General features: G+C 43.0%; 1 protein-coding gene across 1 annotated transcript in view; it reads right to left on the bottom strand.

The window, feature by feature from the left end:
• CDH23 (cadherin related 23) overlaps window positions 1-20,816 on the bottom strand; it is a 495,748-nt gene that overhangs the window by 241,151 nt on the left and 233,781 nt on the right. Inside the window, exon 10 of the mRNA XM_029911383.1 lies at window positions 19,310-19,498. Coding sequence (XP_029767243.1) covers window positions 19,310-19,498 — 189 coding nt within the window. The remainder of the gene's footprint in view (window positions 1-19,309; window positions 19,499-20,816) is intronic.

Genomic DNA, 20,816 nt, shown 5'->3' with positions numbered 1-20,816 from the left:
ACACACACACCACACATATTTTACCTACATACACCATGTTATGGTAAGTACAGCAGATGTGCTTCCCCATATGTTTTACCTGTAGTTGGAGACTTGTGTTCCCTTCCAAGGAATACTACTGTTCTCCACTACTCAGCCTCTGCATGACCTTCGCCATCTCAGCCTGGATCTGCATTACCAATCCTATCCTTTACTGCCAAGGTGGCAGGATGCCAGGGAAAATAAAGCCTGTTGGCAAATGGACAGCACACACTGAAGTGTGCCACCCATATGCCAAGCCACAGACAGTGCATCTCCAGTATGCCGTGCTCACCCTAAACCCATAGATGGCACACATCTAGCATGCCACTCACGTCTCAGGCCCACAGATACCACATGTCCAACATACTACACGCATGCAGAGATCATAGATGTCACATGTCCAGACTGCTGTCTACACATATCCAGTGCAGAGCCTGCATGCTGAGCCTGAATTCATCCAAAACACAGCCGGCTACATCACTGAGGGAATCCTTTAACCTCCAGAAATGCAAATATTGATTCTAAACAGTTATTTTTATAGACAAAGCTTCACTTTCCTAAGGCACAGCTGAAACTGGGGACTCAAAGTTTCCCCTCTCCCCAAGCCTTCTTGGGAGACAAGCAGGAGCCTTTTCCCAAATACTGATAGTGACACTTCAGGACCTTCCAACCAAGCAGCAAGCGCCTTCCCTTGGTGTAACCCAGCAGAGCACATTACAATAAAGTTCAGAAACTGCCAGAGCCAAATTTCCAATTTTCCCCCGAATGGTCTCCGGCCTGTTAGAAGGAGGGACCAATTAAATGCACGAAGGGGCACTAATAGCAAAAGCTGGCTGAGCGTGACTGCTGAGAGCAGGTGACATGCCAGAAAGTCCCCTCTCTATTTCCCCCTCCCCCTACCGAAAAAAAAAAAAAAAAAAAAAAAAAAGATATTCCCATGCAGAGGTGGGGAGAGATCTGAATATTTCTGATACTTCTATAGTACCAGAGGTATGCGTGGCACTTCACAGACAAATTAAGAAGACAAGATCTCTGCCCCAAGGAGTCAATAAGCTAAATGAGACTGAAAACTGTTAGACTAGGACAGTTGATGGGGAATGTACACAACAATAAAGAAAACAAGAGGCAGCCTGCTCTTAGGAAAGCTCTGGTTACAGGCTGTAGTACTGCAATTTCGAGTGCTTCTACTTTCACGTACACTAGAGATGCTGCCATAAATATAAAGGGAAGGGTAACAACCTTTATGTATGCAGTAACATAAAATCCCTCCTGGCCAGAGGTACAGAATCACTTACCTGTAGGGGGTTAATCAGTTCAATTAACCTAGTTGGCACCTGACCAGAAGGACCAATGGGGAAAGAAGATACTTTAAAATCTGGTGGGGGTGGGGAAAAGTTTTGTTGGTGCTTTTTTTGTTTGGTTCCCTCTCGGGACAAAGAGAGAGACCAAGCAGGTAAACCAGCTCCTAACAAGATCCTGAAATGATACATCTAAAATTACAGAAGTCGTAAGTAATAGCAAGGAAATGTGTTAGATTGCCTTTTGTTTTAGCTTGTGAATTTTCCCTATGCTAAGAGGTAATTTTATTACTGTTTTGTAACTGGGAAGCAGAGTCAGAAGGGAATCCTCTGTGTTTTGAATCTTTTTATTTATCTTTCATCCTGATTTTTTTTTCATCTTTCAACTGTAAAGTTATCTTTCATCCTGATTTTGCAGGTGTGATTCTTTTCCCTTTTTTTTAAATAAAATTCTTCTTTTAAGAACTCGATTGATTTTCAGGGTCCTAAAAACCAGGGATTTGGTCTGTGCTCACTTTTTTAACCTATTGGTTGGTATATTATTCTCAAGCCCCCCCCAGGAAAGGGGGTGAAGGAGCTTGGGGGGATATGTGGGGGAGGGATAGGGCTCCAAGTGGCCCCTCCCTGAATGTTTGTTTAAATCACTTGGTGGTCGCAGCAATACCGTCCAAGGACAAGGAAAGAAATTTGTGCCTTGGGGAAGTTTTTAACCTAAGCTGGTGACATATAAGCTTAGGGGGTCTTTCATGCGGGTCCCCACATCTGTATCCCAGAGTTCAGAGTTGGGAGGGAACCCTGACAAATGCCCCATTAGAATTTTTTTTTAAATACATTGTCAGGGAGAGAAGATGTGATTTGTGCTGGAGTACAGATTAGCAAAGGATGGTGAGCTGGAAGAAGTAAGAGGATGAGGGAGGCTTTTTCACTGGTTGGAACAACTGGATGCCACTGGACTTCCTTAGAATGAGGACGACGAGGTAAAGGACCCCAAAACTGGGTTTGGCAGAAGTGGATTATTTGAAGGAAGTGGGGAGAGGTAAGAGAGTTCATGTATAATCCAAATGGAGGCCAGGCTTTTAGCAAGAACAAAGAAAAGTTATTAACAGACTCCTTGCTTTGAGGTCTTCTCGAGTTGGAAGCTACATCCAGAAAAGAGACAAAAGGGTTTTATGATGACTTGCAGACCTCATATCAGAGCCAATTCTACTAATGGGGCTACGCCTACAGTGTCTCTGCCCCTACCTAAGGTGAAGACAACTGTGCAATTACACTGGAGGGGAATGGATACTTCAGAATGAGAGAGGCTGCAATGTAACCCAATGGGTGACCCCTCCTTTTCTGTTGGTCTACGAATTTGAAAATGTTTTGAAAGCACATGGAGTTGGATCATCGGGAGCTGCCCACTTCGATGGTAGCTATGGTATGTCTGGTGTCTGCTGTCAGTTCTCAGTAAAACACAAGCATCACTAGTCTCATCTGATGGGTTTATTGACTCTATTGAGTCCTAAGGAGGAATCTGCAATACTCCTCCATTAACTATGCTGAGCTTTATATTTGCTACACTAGGGAGGGCGGCAGGGGGAGGCAGGAAGGGAGATGAGGACAAGGAAGGAGACCAAATCAGACACTAACTCTTGCAGCAGGAGTGACTAGCGTAAAACAACATTTGCTTGGCTTCTGCAGTTTCCTTTGAGCAGGCAGCTTATGAAGAATGAATGGATGTGTCGATACCTTTCTCTCAGCCTTCTAGATACATCATAAAGCAGCAAAAAGGGCACAAGCCCAATTGAAAAAAACCCCTATTCTTTTGCAGGTTACCTTTAAATAAGAGTACTTATCCTATTTCTATAGCTTCATGGACAAATGACGGGGGGCTCTTTTTCTGTCCCACCATTCAATTTTCAATCCTAGCTTAATCTAGGAATTTAGTGCTTAATACCCTTTGCTTGTTTGCCTTTAACCCCTTCAGCATCCCTGGCGCATAGGGCACATGCCCAGCAAACTCATACACCACATGTGCCTCCTTGCATACCATTTGTCACATTCTAGCATCTCAATGAATAGACTGTGCAGCCTGCCAGGGGCAGACAAGGGATTAATTGACATACTTACTGTGAAACAAACACATTAACAACCACAACCAACTTCTAAATTGTGCTATTTTTAAGAATGCCAGTGCAGGTAAGTGAATGCACTGCCAGATGTTTGGAGGAGCTCGTGCAGACGCTCATCCCTACATACTGAATGCTGAGTATACACCTATAAACACAGGTAGGACACTCTAGACACACTGGTTCTGAATCCAGCCTTTCAGGACAGCTTTTTAGAGGAGGTGGTCGGGAGAGGTGGATGGTTAGTAATGAAGCAGTAAAAGCTGGCACCTGTTTAAGAAGATATATATGTTACTTCAGTTTATATTCTCTGCATTAGAGCATATTCAGTCAACACATTTGAACAAAGGTCCTTCTTTCAGTTCAGAAAGGGATTACTAACTCGGAGCAACAGCAATGATTTGCTTACTCCAGCATGACTCATAACAGAGAGCTAGATTTTGATATCCTGCCTTATACTTAGTAGCACCTTATTTCACAAGTGGTCCCCTTGCCTTCAGTAGAGCTACATGGGGAGCTGTGTACCATCCAGCATGCACTAGGGTATCCAAATCGGGCTCTCAGATGTTTTTCACAGTAGCCCCTCACTTGCACTGAGCACTTAAATAAAGAGTTTACTTTTTTTAAAATTATTTATTTATTGGCAATCCTATAGTGTTTAGCAGCATAGCATCTGAGTGCCTACAAACAAGTCATACCTGAGTCTGCAGTGTCCCAAGCTGGAAACTTGGAGAAATCAAGAGGATACTGATCTGCATCCTCCAATTTTCCCTCTAAGCTCTGCAGCTGTCCTTTAAGGTGGAGGCCAAGGCAGCCAGGGCAGTGTCAAAGAAAGCCCTCTCCTCACACCTAGCTGGAGCCTCTCTCTGGTATCTTGTACCATCATCGTTGTGTGCCAAGGTGCCTTTCATCACTGTAAGATGCTGTGGATTTTCTTGGAACTGAAGAGGAGTGATTTTGTTGGGATGCGAGATAAAGTTGAACATCAAAAGGAACCCCAGCATGTGTGAAAAGGAGCGGGGTGGATTAATTCCCCTCCAGCTGGGAAAGCAGATAAGTCTGTTGATATTTGCCATCCCTAATTACGAACCACTCCAATGCCTGAGCCTCCCCACATGAAGTCTTGAGGACTGGAATTCATCTGCCTTTTGGGAAAGTTGCTAAAATTTTTCAATTATTTATTTTATTTTATTTATTTTTGGTTTCTGCCCCCATGCTGCTTTCCTTGCTCCTAGTTACTGGAGCCTTTGAACCCCCTGCAGATGGCTGAAAGCAAATCCAAATATTCAAATTGTTATCAGCTGTCCACCAGAAGGGGTGGGCTTAGACTGGAATACAGCTATCTCCTCCCAATACACACATTACCCTACAGGAAAAGAGGGAGATTTGGGAGAAAGATTTTTCTCTATTGCGTTTTTAAAAAAGACATCTTCCCCCTTCTTCACCCCATCCTACATATGAAGCAAAGTGAGGACCTGCGAAACATGGGGAGACGAGCAGAAATAAACAGTGTCTCTTTGGACTGTGTAAAGATTCTCTCTCATAAAGGCAGGTTCACAAATGAATCAGCTCTGGAAGGCAAAGTTACTTATGCTTTGTAAGATCAGTAAAGGATACCTGGGCATTAGAAGCATCAATTGTTTGTGACCTGAGTACATGTGGGTTTAGCCCATGTCTCTGGCTTGTAAAGGAATGCTGTTGAAATTGGAGGCTCAACCTTTTTCTGCAGTTTTCCCTTCTTTATACTTGATCTGTTTTCAAAGCTCATATAATGCTTTAGATTTTTTTTTCACTCCTGCAAAGTAAATGCTTTAATGCTCTTTCTTTAAAGAAAAAAAGAAATTGAGGTCGGCTTATAAACAACTGTAAAATAATGAACCAGCATGAATAGCCGAGCACTTGTGTGTAACCCTATAATAATAAACCAGCCTATTTACATTCTATGGAGAAAACAAATCATTCCAAAAAGAAACAGAGCTCAGAAATAAGCTTATTATTAACAAGAAAAAGCTAGAAAATGCAATTAGTATTTATTTTAATAATGCACTCAATCACTCTAGTATCTGTGGTAGGTTCTAATGCAAAATTAAGAATTACAATTAGTTTAAACTGTGAAGCACTCCACTCACTATATAGAGCACAGGGTTCTTGGGCTTTCTTGTCCTGCTCAAGGAAGACCATGACTTTCATGTGCCCAATACAAACAAGGAGGCAGGGCCTCAACTTCTGTCCCTGGACCGCCTAATGCAAGACACCAACCATTCATAGAAGACAGAGGTCATTCTTGGTGCTCCCTTTCCCCCCAACAAAGAATGTTTAAAAAAAAAAAAAAGGTAATAGGATACATACAAGTCAGGGAAGTGGCTACAAACAACTGCCCTCATAGACTTTCCTCTTGCATAGACTTTTCCTCTCACAACCTGGTACCTGAACTCGCCACCGTTGATTGAAGCTACCCTATGCCAAAACCAATGAAAAATCGCCCTCAGAAAGTCCACTCCTCAAATTCCTGGGGGCGGGGGAGGGAGAAAGATGAGCCTTGCTGTGTGTGCAGACAGTGAGAGAACAGGACTCTGATGGACCAATGAGGCAAATGAGTTCCAGTGTCAGACACACCTTCATGGAGAACATCCACCAGCAGCCCCCTCCCTCTTACAGCAAGAGGGTCCAACTTGAACACCTCTTCCGGCTGCCTCTCTTGCAGCATGGCATGAAGGGAGACAACTCAAACCACTTAGGGCTCCACTAGGCCAGGGAACAATGAATGGGCCTTGTCACTCTGGAGGCCTTGTACCAAATCCAGAGGGGAGTCTAGCTGGGCTTACTCTTTCTTGTGCTTCCCTCAGTGTGTACATTATGCCAACACAGCCTCCCTTAGACCTGTGCAGTGTGGGTACAAGTAAATCTAGAAGTCTAATTGAACACAAGGGGGTCTACGGTACATGCTGTCTCTGAACGTGAGCCTTGGGTTCAAAATTCTGGGCGTAGTTCACAAGTGAACAAGAATGCAGTGGCCACCTCTAAGGGCTTGTCTACACTGGCAACGTTAAATAAAGCGCTGCCACTTTTTTTTTTTTTTTTTTTTTTTTTTTAAGACCTGCCAGCTCTAAAAAAACCACCTCCACGGGGGGTGTAGCTCCCAGCGCTGGGAGTGCGGCTCCAAGCGCTGGTGGACTATCTGTACTGGCACTTTACAGTGCTGAAACTTGCAGCGCTCAGGGAGGTGTTTTTTCACACCCCTGAGCCAGAAAGTTGCAGTGCTGTAAAGTGCCAGTGTAGACAAGCCCTGAGTGTCTAAAATGTGTGTGTGCTGGGGGGAGGGGGGGAGAGGAGGGATGTCTACATGTATCTGTATGGTGCTCATTACTTGCTTAACAACTTCCTGCCTTCCTAATCTATTGTGCAGAGTGACAGAAAATCAAACTATACAGTATTTCTGCTCTTCATCACTCCAATCTCTGCTTCGTTTAATTAAAGCCCAATCAAACACCCAGAGTGACCACACACAGAGTTGAAAAATAAGAAGCCATATTGCCTTGGAAGAGGAGTTGAGAGGGATCTTAGGCAAATAAAGAATGGATTAGAGGACCATTTTAGACCACTTCATTGCATAAGCAGCATTTTATTCTCCAAAATTACTGACTAGCTATTTTTTTCTTTTGTTCAATAACAAAGCAGAGGTGATTAGCTTATAGAAAGTCCCTGTTGTTCCTAAGAAAGAGAGAGGAAGGGATTCAGATCAGGCATTCAGGCCTGTGACACATTGACATGTGCGTGTGTGTACACAAGTGCTCTGTAGCAGAATAAGAGACTAGTTAATATAACTGTTCCCCCTATGAGTCATGGAAAAATTTCTGCTCTAGATAGATCCTGGCTCTAGTATTCCACTCTCTCAGTGCATGGAACTTCCCCTGACAACAGGGCCCGTGCTCAAGAAGGCAGCACAGAAAGTCAGTCATGTTCCACCATTCCATTTTGATCTGAGAAGGGAATGTTGCTCTCACCTTTTTTGTACAGATTGCCCTTGAACATTGCATGTGTTCAAAATTGGCTTGTAGGAGATAACCCTTGTGCTCCAATTGCTACCCATACCCTGCTTCAGCATCCCAATGCATGCTGAACACATCCTATATGATTCTTGTACTTATCCAGTGCTTTCCCAAAGGATTGGGAAATGATTTACAAACGGATTATTTGCCAGCAAAATGCAGCCATTTCTGGGTAAAATGCAGCAGACTAACAGCACATAGCAATTGCTACACAAGAATTTAGTGCAAATAAACAAACAAATACATAAATAATAAAACAACCCCTGTATCCAACTGAAATTACTGGGAAATTTAGGGATGCAGACTAATCAACCACACAAGAATATGGCCAGGACACAGGAGTCAGCACCCCACTCTTAGGGAAAATAGTATGGGATCTTTAATTACCATAACCAGGACTCAGGTTTACATTTCCTTCAAAAGACGTACACACACATACTGATTCAGTGTAACTCTCTTAAGTTCTTTCTACACTAACTAAGCTGTAGCTTCAGTTCACAGGGTCAGGGCCCCAAGTCTTTGGAGCCCAAGGTCAGTTCACACTCCTCATCCTATCACAGCCTCATGATGGTGATGTGCATATCCTAGGCACAAGACTATTGCAAGGAGGGCAGTCTCCAGCAAGAGGCGGAGGAGATGCCAAGGCTCGCAAACAAATTGTCTAGTTGTCTTTACGAGTTTGCTAAGGATATTTTGGTAAGGGGGAAAAATTACCAGACCTCTGAAAAAAATGTTTAAGAAAACAGCTGCCCCTCTGCGTGAGAATATCCCTCCCCTTCCTAATATTCAAATCCTTTGGCACTCCTTCAAGGTATATTTAGACCTCAAAGAGTTAACACCGGAAATGTGACTGAATAGCTTAGAGGAATGGCTGCTGGCAACAATCTGGCCTATTCACTCAGTGTTCATCCAGTAGCAGATGGCAGTACAGCTACACCCGACCCGAGTGGCTTCTTGAACTAGCCTTCCCCACCAACGATCGCAGTGCATCCGCACTGAACTACAGACAGGGCATAGGTGAAGGCACTAAGAGTCCAGGATTGAGAGGGAGAGATGGGAACGAGGAAGGGAGATGGTCTATTGACCTCTGCATAGCTCTGTGCCAGAGAGAAAGGGGCACAAGCTGGGAAAAGCTGTTAATCTATTTGTCTGATGTCTCTTTCTGGGAAGGATGGGGGTAAAGGGTAGGGTTGGTGGTGATGCTGTTCCAGAGGTGGTGAATTTTTCAGGGGAGTGTATCATTTAGGTCCCTCTCTTCTTGCCATCACTACCACTCTCTTGTGCTTATGTAGCTTTTTACGTACACCTACATTTCTCTTGCTCCGCTACCTTCATCTCTTTTCGCCCTGCATGTGTCTCTTTGCAAAACCCCTTCCCAGTCAGCACCACAGGAGGCAGAGAATGGCCTCTGGAATATCATCACAACCCTTTCCCTCTTTCCCCACAGAAAATGCCCATCCTCCAGAGTAGCACTTCACGGTTTGCTTTTTTAGTTTCCATAGGCATTCCTATGGCACCCATCATTGTATCACAGTGCCTCTCACAACTAACCAGGAGTGGGTGGCCAGAGCACATTTTGGTGACTTTTCAATTCCCCGTCATACTGTACTCTCCCACTTTCCCTCCGCTCTCCCCCACTCCCTTCTCTGCCATGTCCTATTCAATCCAATATTTCCACACTCCCCCTCATTTTTCCTCACCCTCGCTCTCTTATTTGGAGCTCCTCTCCTCCACTGCCCTCGACTTCTCTTCCAGTTTTTCAATAAATATTACAAATGAAGTTCATTCCTTTCCCCTCAGCACCAGAAAGGCATTTGCACATTTTCCCTTCCCAGTCACTGTCCTGACCACAGAGCTCAGTGAGAAGGGAATGGAGGGTAGGGTAGAAGAAGTAGAGACTCTCTCTCCAAAGGTTGGTCAGCCTGAGGTTTGGAAGAAAAACAGTCTGCACTGGACAGTGCCTGTAGTCATCTGGCTGTTGTCAGAGACCAAAAGAATCCACATTTATTTCCAGAGCCCAAAAGGGAATACTCCCCACATCCTGTGTGCATTGGCTTCACTCAGCCTTTCACTTCCTCTCCCCTCACTTTGAGCCCCTTCTAAGCCTTCCAGCTGCTCAACACTCTCACACACACCTTTTTCTGTAGCCTTCTGCCTGCTTCAAATGCCTCATTCCACACTCCTTGCCTTTCTCCCCCTCCCTCCTTTCCTGCTTTCCCCTAGTTATCTGCTGAATTCCACACACGCTTGCACAGACGGGATCAATCCGAGGCTGACTCGCCTTCAGCTTATCTCTGCTCCAAATGATTGATTTTCCCTCTTTAAGGGTAATTTGCTGGTGAATTCCATGTATTGCAAAAAACCCTGTGAAATCTAATTCAATCCAACTGGCAGCTGGTACTTTTGGGAAAGAATACTGGAGAGCTGTCAATTTTCCTTTATAATTATGCACTATGTATATCATATTTATAGTGTGTGTCTGTCTATATGCATACATATAGTATATATAAGATTCATACACTACATGCATATATTCATATCCATATACACATAACACAACAGTGTCTGAGGCTACTTTATGCACCGTATATTTTTAGATTCCTATAGTGTTTTTTAAAATCTTTTTTATAATGAATATTTAAAAATATCAAATCAACAGTTGCAGTGGTTCATGTGCTAGATACACTCTCTCTCTCCCTCTCTCTGCAGTCAACCATGATCAGTAAATAAAATTAAAGCCAGAATAGAAAAGTTTGTTTCTCTTCATACCTGATTCCACCTTCTGTTTAGGACATCCTCCATTTTACTTAATGTACTTCTGCAGATACTAGGGTGATGACGACAGTTTAAGAATCTGGACAGAATATAATTTGGGGGGAAGAAGGGTTTACAGCTACATGAGGGATGCTGCAAGTGTCAAACAGATTATTACGGGAGTTGGTATTGCAACTGGAACACTGATGGAGCAAAGTTAAGCCAATTTTTGAAAATCCCACCCTATCTGTTTAATCAGAATTTCAGTTACTTCAGTCAGCAAAATCTCCTCAGAAGTCCCCTGAGTTACTACTTCATAAGAAAAACAGTAAGAAAAATGTGTAGTTCAAATAAATGTTGTACAAAATACATGGGGGAAATGGCTAGATATAAAGATTGGCTTATACCTGACAATTATTATACCCTCAAAGATTACATGCCTGTCTCCTCCTTTTCCTTCTCTCCTCACACTGGGCTCTGGCCAAATCTTGTTGCTTGTCCCTCTAGCATTTCTAACCCTTATCCTACATCCTCACTGCCAAAGCCATAGTTCAGCCCCTCTCATCCAGACCACTGAGACTGCCTCATCTCTAGCTTCCCTAATTGTGCATACTCCTTTCTTCAACCTAGCCAGCATTCAGCAGCTAAAATAATCCCCCCTTGCACCCTTGGTCTGCCTGGGTCCCTTCCCCATCTCAAGCATTTTTACTTGCCTCCCTGTTTCTCCCCACATAAAACTTTGAGCCCTTTGTCCACACTGTCTCACAGCTCAGCCCTGCCAATCTCTTTGCTCACCCTCTGCACTCTGCCCTTCTGTCTCCTCTGCCCACTCTTTCACACTGCTACCTACACCTGGAACAACATCCCTCTTCCAGTGTGCCAAACATGCTCACTCTTCTTCTTTCAGAGGGGTAGCCATGTTCGTCTATATCAGCAAAACCAAGGAGGAGTCCTTGTGGCACCTTATAACAAATTTATTTGGGTATAAGCTCCCATCATTTATTTTGGGCAACTCCCATCTTTTCATGTGCTGTATATTTACACCTGCCTACTTTTTTTCACTCTATACATCGGATGAAGTGGGCTGTAGCCCACGAAAGCTTATGCCCAAATAAATTTGTTAGTCTCTAAGGTGCCACAAGGACTCCTCGTTGTTTTTACTCTTCTTCTTGAAACCTTCCTCAAAACCGACTTCGTCTTTCTTTCCAAAATTGACTCCCACCCCTTTGCTGTGTACTCATCCCCCTTTCTGTCTCCTTACCTCAGTTTTAAAATATCAGAACGTTACATGCTACAAGCCTCTCTTTATTCCATGTATTGTAACACTCATCTCTTTTCCCCTAACCCCCTCCTTTTTCTGTTATCGTCACATTTTAGGTTTGCCTAATTTAGACAAAGTTCTTTGGGGCAGTGATTTTACCTTTCTAATCTCTGTAAAGTGTCACACAAAATGATGGTATTAAATAGTAACAATACAGTATTAAAAAGTGTCTTCTTCCTTGTCATCTTCACCAGAGACTAGTGCTGGCTGAATGACTCTATAAACTAACTGGAACCTGATCCACACAGAGTGATACCTGGTCTCAGAACTGAAACAATCCTTTTTGTAATAATAAATAATATTAGGCCTGAATCCCCTCTCACTCATACAGGTTCTACTCTTTTGGTGAGTCAATCGGGTGACAGGAGAAGCCAACCAAAGGCCTATATTTGGTGTATATATGATTACTCTTCTGTGAAGCACCTAGTAAAGTGCTGGTGGGAATGACTTCCATTGTCCTTCAGAAGAGGGTCTCAATCAGCTTTAGAAAACATCTAAGTCTCTAAGGTGCCACAAGGACTCCTCGTTTTTTTTATATTCAGATAGATCACTCTCCATTTTGCAGATGGAGAAACTGAGTCACAGATGGGAAAATGAGTTAACCTAAGTTCACATAGGCCTGACCCAAAGAAAACTGAAGTCAGTGAAAAGACTGGAATTAAATTTAACCGTGCTTTGGATCAGGCCCTTAGTGAACAAGTGACAAAGTCAAGAATAAAATGCAGGTCTCCTGATGCTTTGGCCCGTTCTAACTGCTAGACCACATTGGAGGCTGCATAATGACTTGATGGCTGAACTTGCGCTATCAGTGGAAAAGCAAAAAGGGCCAATTGAATTAAGATAGCACAGGGGAGTGTTAACACACGTGGAAATCCCTAGCTAATTACTCCTCCAGAAGAAAAATCAATCGTATGGGCAGAGGTTGAGCCATGCTCCTACAGGAATCTCATCAGATGCCAATCTCCTTCCCTCCTTTGCTTTGTGCAGTGAAAACAGGCCAACTCAATTAACACCACATGGCTGAACCTGGAATCCATGTCTGAGGTCATTCTTAATTCTCTAACAGATTTTCCTCTCTGATACCTCTCGCACCCAGCTGTTCTCCCTTTGTTCCCAAATTTGGTATAATTTCTTCTGAGGCAGAAACAACTCTCTCATTTCACCCATTCAGATCTTTCTGCTCTGGAGGGTGGAGAGAGAAGTGTTGTATTCATCAGGAAATGAAAGTCAGTAAAAACCATTTTATGGCTGAACTTGAAGCAGAATCCATGTAGGTTATTTCTTATATTCGCCCTATTCAGCACTGCCTACACCTGGTGATGCCGCTTTTACTGTTCACATTTTCTTGCCACCTCAAACCAACATCTGATCAAGCACAAACACACTTGGCGTTATAGCGCACACCAAATTTGTGTGTGCAAAACCTCATAGCTATGTACACAAATGGGTACTTAAATTTGCCATCACCCGATCTACATTCACTATTTCTTGTTTGCAGGCAAAAATGTGGGTTGTGACTGCACAAACAGATATAGAATCATAGGATTGGAAGGGAGCTTCAGAGGTCATCTAGTCCAGTCCCCTGTGCTTGTGGCAGGACTAAGTATTATCTAGACCTGGGGTGGGCAATAATTTTCGCAGGGGGGGGTCACTCCACAAATTTTGGTAAGTCGTCATGGGCTGCACATTTCTAATATATTAACGGTGGGGGGTGCCGGGTCTGGGAGGCAGTTTGGGTGTATGAGGGGGCTCTGGGCTGGGAATTGGGGTACAGGAAGGAGTTCGGGTCTGGGAGGTAGTTTGGGTGCAGGAGGGGGTTTTGACCTGGGGCAAGGGGTTGAGGTGTGGGAGGGGGTGCGAGGTGTAGGCTCTGACTGGAAGGCGCTTACCACGCCGCTCCCGGAAGTGGCCGGCTGCTGCTGGCATGTCTCTGCGCTTACAACACTCCTGTTAATACATCCCAGAATGACGTTTGCTTTTTTTGCAACACTGTTGACTCATTTAGCTTGTGGTCCACTATGACCCCCAGATCTCTTTCCACAGTACTCCTTCTTAGGAGGGATAGCTCAGTGGTTTGAGCAGTGGCCTACTAAACCCAGGGTTGTAAGCTCAATCCTTGAGGGGGCCATTTAGGGATCTGGGGCAAAAAATTGGTCCTGATAGTGAAGGCAGTGGACTGGACTCGATGACCTTTCAAGGTCCCTTCCAATTCTATGAGATAGGTATATCTCTATTTATTATTTTAGGCAGTCATTTCCCATTTTGTATGTGTGCAACTAATTGTTCCTTCCTAAATAGGATATTTTGCATTTGTCCTTATTGAATTTCATCCTATTTACTTCAGACCATTTTTCCAGTTTGTCCAGATCATTTTGAATTTTAGTCCTATCCTCCAGGTGTAGTTGTGCACATGCAAAGAGGCCACTTGCGAAAATTTTGCTAAGGAACAAGCTTTTTTCAAGCTAAACTGTGCCCATTTTTTTGAGTGATAGTAGATAGATTTTCAATATGGCAATGGGCTGATGTTTTAATGGAGGTGGTTTTGGATTGAAAACATCTAGATTTTCCCTTTGTTTGTCTTTCTAGTGCTAATTCAGCAAAGCACTTAAGCACATGCTTAACTTTATGCACATGCTTAAGTCCCTAACGTCAGTAGAATTTAAGCACAAATGTAAGTGTTTTGTTGAATCAGGACCATAATCATTTTATCAACATTATGTGTGCAAAATCAGTTGGGAGGAGTGGAACAAGCAAAATTCACCAATTTTTTTAAAATGTCACACAGTTCTAGTTATGAAACACATCAACATATTAAAACCTTTCTTGCTTATAATAGCATTGAAAACATTTTAAAAGGGGAAACCCCACCCATAACTGCCCCTTCTACAAGTGCTCAAAGGCCACACACAAAGCGAGGAACCCTACAAGCGGGAATGTGGGACTCTGATTTGAATCCAGGGCTAATTGTGTTTGCAGACAGCATGACCCAATTTGGTGACAGGGTTGGGGTTTGTTTTTAAAATGGAAGAAGGAAGGGACTGACTAGGCCTTAAATAGGGAGCTCTTTCTTTCATCAATCCTTTGCCTCCTTACTTCCATGTAGGGGGAGAAATAGCACTGCTTGTCCCCGTCTTTCTGTAGGATAGGGGAAGTGAGATGTAGAATAATAGACAATTCTCTCACCACTGGTCCAGTATTGGTATAGCTGCACTGGCATTAGCAATGGTGGGATGGATTCCTGGAGTTTTTATTACCATGTTGCCTAGCCTTGCTCAGAGTAAGTACCCAGTGTGGCACCAAAAATAAATAAATAAACCGATGTGATTTAGAGCTGCCTACACAGCCACGTCACAGATCTATATGCATCCGAAGAAGTGGGTTGTAGCCCACGAAAGCTTATGCTCTAATAAATTTGTTAGTCTCTAAGGTGCCACAAGTACTCCTGTTCTTTTTGCGGATACAGACTAACACGGCTGCTACTCTGAAAACAGATCAGAGGGTAATTCTCCCTCCCCTCCACATAATCTAGTGAGACTGCAACTTGATGACACATATTGTGCTCATCTCTGGGCACCTCAATGACAGAAAGATGTCAACAAACTGCAGGGAATTCCAAGACCGGGAACAAAAAATCACAAAGGGGCTGGAGATGTGAGGAAAAAATGAAAAAAATCCACCTGTCTATAGTTTGTTTAAACAACAACTAAGGGACCGTCCCTGGAATTATAACGTGGGGTGGATGATGGGGCATAAAATAAGGGGTAGAATTGGTCTTTCTAAATCTGTTAAAAAAAATCTTGCCTTGATTTTGTCTGTCTCTGTCTATGCTTATTTATTTAGACACTTTCCCCAGTGAGTTGAAGAATTCTCTTTCCATTTCCCTTTGCCTCTCATACATGTCATCTCCTGCATGAAGGCCATGGTGCTGAAATAGCTTCTGTCAGATGCATCCTCATTCACCTCTGTGCCTAAAGATCTCTTCCCCTCATGCTCCCCCCATTCCCATTCGAAATCCTCACTGCTAATGATAACATCGGAGACAAGGGAGAGTGGGGCTCACTTAGGGCTTGTCAACACAATGAGTTCCTGGCAAACTGGGGTGTAAATCTACCCGGCACTAAACCGCTTTGCATTATTTGTCTGTGTGGACCCTGCTGACACACATTAACGGTTTGTTAATGTGCTTTGATCTAGTCCTCTTTGAAATGGCTCTGGATGAAAGCACATTAACAAACTGTTAATGCACATCAGCAGGGTCCATCTGGACAGTTAGTGCACAACAGGCTAGTGTGGAGTGGATTCATGGCCCTGCTTGCTATGAACTAAATGTTTGTGTTGACAAGCCCTTAGTGGAAACTACTGTCCCTGCCCTTGGCTATGGGATATGGGGCCTGTAGTTCAGTCATATCTAGGAGCCATTTGACCAGCTAAAAGAAGAAGGGGACCTCCATTTCTCCATCAGAAGCCCCCAAAGGGGACCCAGGAAAACAACAAGAAGAGACAGGAGAAAGTCATGATTTGGACCTTAATATTTTGCAAACAATTACATTTAGCTATCTCCATAGCTGTGACAGAATCATCACATGCCAAGAGACTGGGAATAAAATCCTGACCCTGGAAAGCAATGGGAAATTTGCTGTTGACTTCAACAGGGCCAGATTTTCACCCTGTAAGACAAAGCTAATGCTCTGAACTCACAGACTTGTGTGTGTGTGTATGTGTGGGGGGAATACTCAAAGCCAGCAGGTTTATTGGTACCTTAAAACTACTGTATTCATGTAAATCAAAACTTTAATATTCTACTTTTAATGCAAAAAAAGGTTTGGGGGGTTAGCAGAGTAAACAAACTGTTCATGAAAGATTCTAAAATGAATCTCATTCCCCAAGAGGGCTGTTCAGATGAGTAATCTTGCCATTCCAAATGCATGCTCATCATGATAGCCTGCGTAATTTACCCTTTACAGCACTGCAGTTTTGCAGGTTGCAAGCACCTATTTGCAGCCATACTAGAAAGCATGACCTGACCTGACTGTTCCACACAGTCTCCACATCGTTTAAACTCATCTCACTTCCCAGACTGTTGCCCCAATAGATTTTTATAGCACCAACTTCCTGGTTAATCTAGTTGCTGCATATGTGCAGGTAAGCATGTGAGTGGCTACATTTGGAAAACACGATGAGTGCAGAGACATATCATGCACTTTCTACACACAGTAACTCCACTGGTTTTATTAAAATCGATTGTAAGAATCTCGTTGATTTCAATGGCAGAAGAGTTAGGCCAGGGCCAAGTGATTTTGACAACTGCAACCAATCTGTTTGGGAGTTACAGAAGCTTAAAGAAACTTCATTGCAAACCACAAAACTAGTTTATTTTCTGCTCTCATTACTTAAATGGATGCATGAATTCCACCCCCCCTTTTTTTTTAAATTAGTGAGGCTGAAAGATTGGAGTGAATTTGCAGAAATGCGTTATACACTCCTATAAACAGAGCTTTGAAGCAGAAACAATGACAGAGCCTTCGCTCTATTGACACAAACAGTCCTACCATAATGTCCTTCAATTAAAGAGCTGCCGACACTTCATGGAACACCATGACAAATATTCAATTGAGAAACAATCCTGACTACCTGTCATCTTATTTGTAATTCTGTTCTTTGTTTGCTAAGGACATTTGCAAGAAAACACGATCCTGTTAGCTGTTTAAGTTCTCACCTGCATGTCTCCCAGCTGTAGTCATAACTCTCTGTTTACGATATACGTCACAAGTAGACTATTCTGATTAGTGCTTTGTCATAATTGTTTCATACATGAAAACAAATATTTTGGCAAGTTCTTACAAGAACTTGTGAATTTCATGAAGGGGCGGGGGAGGGAGGGGAATCTGCCATTGCCACCAGCAAACACAGTTTTTGTGATAAACAATGGTGGAGTTACAGCCTCAGAACAAATTTTAAATCTCCATACTTTTGCAACAAGTGAAAATTTGCTATTTTTACAGAGACATTGTACATTTTAATCAGCCATCTGATTTCCCCCCCTCCAATACTCTAATATAGTAAATTTAATAAATGCTAGGAACAGAATAATTTAAAAAAAAATAAAGATCCCATTTTCCTGCAAATATTCTTTATACTGTGACCAAAAAAAAAACAAAACACCAAGGCAAGAGAAATATAGATACCCTATGCTACAGAAGCAGGATTGTTTTTAGATATTTTAGAAAGTTCTCTATGTGGTGCCAGCAGTTTTTTTTTTAAAGGAGGCATTGTAGACTGGGGCATGGTTGTAGGTTAGGATAGTAGAGAAAAAAAGACATGAATTGCATGAGTCAAATATCAGGAGTAATTGAAGAGTGTAACCCTAGGGCTGGAAAACCTAATGGAATTCCTAAGTGAAATGGTTCAGTGCTATGATAAATAGAAGGTCCATTAACAGCAGCAAAGAACAGGCCACAGATGCTGCAGGCAAATGTTACTAGGGGTAACTGCAGCCACTGAAGAGTAGTAAGAAAATAAGTATCCCAATTCCCCTCCTGTCAGACCATCAAGCAATCGTCATTTAGGATTAAAGGTTTAATAGGGTGGAGGATGGGGTACACAGATACCCACTTGTAGCTGCTTCTGGGATGTCTGTTGTTAAAGTCTGTGGTCCCTCTCCTGGATAAAACTGCTTACGCAGGGCAAGTGGGATGCAGGAAACGAAACAAGAGTCAGAGGGTCTGCACTGATTTCCTTCTAACACTATTCATTTGTTGAAGTTCTCTGCTTACTGATGAACTTTCTTTGCTCCATATTTATTTTTACTTCACCTTCTTTACAATGGGAACTGAAAGAAGTTTGATAAAGGGGTTGGAAGCTTGTCTGTTCATTATCGTTTCTAGAAGAGCCTGTGTATTTTGGCTGAAATTCTAACTGTAAATTTTAAAATAATTTTCTGAGAATCACTACCTCTCTCCATACACCTCCTACAACAGCACCTAGTGGGACTTCTTTTCCCTTTTTCTTCCAACAGAGACTGTACTACTGTTACAAAACTTGTTCCATATTATGGGGCTTAGTCTCTTCCCTGCACTGATACAAAATAGGCCCTTTACTTGTTTTTTTTTTTAATTAAGACCAGATGGACCCATGGGGGATGAGTACATATTGCCATAGGAAACATATCTTCAACTTTCACAATTCTTGTTCATTTAAATGTTCAATGAGCATATTGTATTAGTAGATATTTTATGCATAGATAACTGTATGGTAGGGTTCTGGTGACTCGGTTGTGTCTCCCTCCCCCCTCGAAGTTTATGTTACCACCAGAATCCCTCCCTGGAATCTTCTCCATCTATAAGACTGATTGGAGAAAGGAAGCTATCTGATTACCTGATAGGTGCTCTGAAGTACACAAGAACTGGTATGTGGTACAACCATATTTGTTGGAACTCATCAGTCACATTATCCTTATTTTACAAAAACAACAAGACACCTCATGAAAGTGTTTACACTTCGGGGACTGACAGGCTAGAGTGACGGCTGTAGAAGGTACTGAACAATACCCAAGGTATGCAGATATCATGGGTATAACCATGCACATATTAGTGCCCACTTCTCTCTCCACGGTCCATGTATTATTCTAAGTATAATGTGCAATATATAGAAACAGAAGGCATCAGAGGTACAAGACAGAGGATTCGTGAAATCACCCGGGGTGCCCATAGGGTGCATCTGCAGCAAGTGGCTACTGATATTATTCTGATGTCTTACCTCATCTTTATCCTGCACCTGGATGAAAAGAGGAAGGGCAAAGCCCACCTGAGCCAGCTCGGGGATGCCAACACTGTACTCGGAACTATTGAACTCAGGGGCATTGTCATTTATGTCGATGACAAGGACATTGAAGGTGGTGATCACTGTAGCATTGGAGGGGGTGCGGTCATCATTCAGCTCCGTACCCTGCAAGGGAAAATATCAGTGTGGCCTTTATTTCAAAGAACAAGCATAAGAGAAATGCAGAAGATTGTGGACCATCATATAGAAATTGCATACAGGCAGTGCAGTTGACTGCTGTCATTGAGACAAAGTCAATGGCACAGTAATAACCTTCCCTTGTCTTTCACGTCATGGATGCAGCATGATTTGACCGAGGTTTTAAATGTGCATTTGTGGTACAAGTTTAGTGTTGAAAGTGATAGACTGATAACTATGGCTTTAGTCAGGCATAACGTAGTTAGGAGCTGTGCAAGTTCCCTCACCTCCGAGGTCTACCAAGGATGGGCACACTGAATTTTTACCTGCACCACCTCTACTACTCCAGTACCTATTGCTCTGATTATACTCGTTACTACTGACCTACAAATCTGCCTGTCATCTGGATTGCCACCTTTAGAGATTTGCCTTGTGGGACCAAAACTGTTGTCTCTCATTATGATACTGCGCACTGTAATGACACAAACGCATACCAGCATGATGCATATAGGAGATGGTTTTCCTCCACTAGCATTAATGTCAAGATTGTTAACATCTTGCAAAATAGCCTGGCAAGACATGGGTGACACTCCTGAAAACCAGGGTTTTCCCAGGACATCTGAGGGAGATGGTGACATCAGGTTCATTCCTGGGCCTCTCCTGAACTGAGATTAGCAACAGTGAAAATCGTGCTGTGATGTGGTGGAGACAAATGTCCACTAGAAAAATAGGACAAGACCAGCAAACTCATTTTACTTGTGACTTAAAATAGGTTTGGCTGCAAATTACTAGACATGAAGGGCCAGTGCACTGGCACTCTATGTCATAAGTTCCCACCAGTATCTTAACTTATACAGGGTTTTTTGGTGTGGGTAGGGGGAGGAGGAGAGAAGAGAGGTGGGTGGCTGGAGGATGAACCTTATTGTCACAGAAACGAGAGTGGTGAAGGACATTTGAAAACAGAGTTCTTCCTCTTGTATTTTGTATAAGCTAAAAAAACGGAGACAAGACCGCATGGGAAGGAAAGAGCCCCCTGCAGCTCCATGGAGCACTGGAGGGCAGGCAGATGGGGCTGCTAAAGATCACCCTGAGGCTATGATTGTGGAGTTGGTAGAACTCAGCATTTCCATAGATTGGCATTTGGGCCTATATATATCTTTCTGTGGAGTTCTACACGGTCAATATACTATTATCATCCCTTGGAATCCTGCTTCTTTCCCTTGATTCTCGGCGGGGAGGGAGCGGGGTTGATTTTTGGGTTAAAAACTAGAGAGTTTGTGTGTGTGTGTGTAGTGTGCTCTAATAC

The sequence above is a fragment of the Terrapene carolina genome, unplaced genomic scaffold (assembly GCF_002925995.2).
Source record: "Terrapene carolina triunguis isolate 2854851 unplaced genomic scaffold, T_m_triunguis-2.0 Scaffold95, whole genome shotgun sequence".
NCBI lineage: Eukaryota > Metazoa > Chordata > Testudines > Emydidae > Terrapene > Terrapene triunguis.
This window is presented reverse-complemented; position numbering and strand designations above follow the sequence as displayed.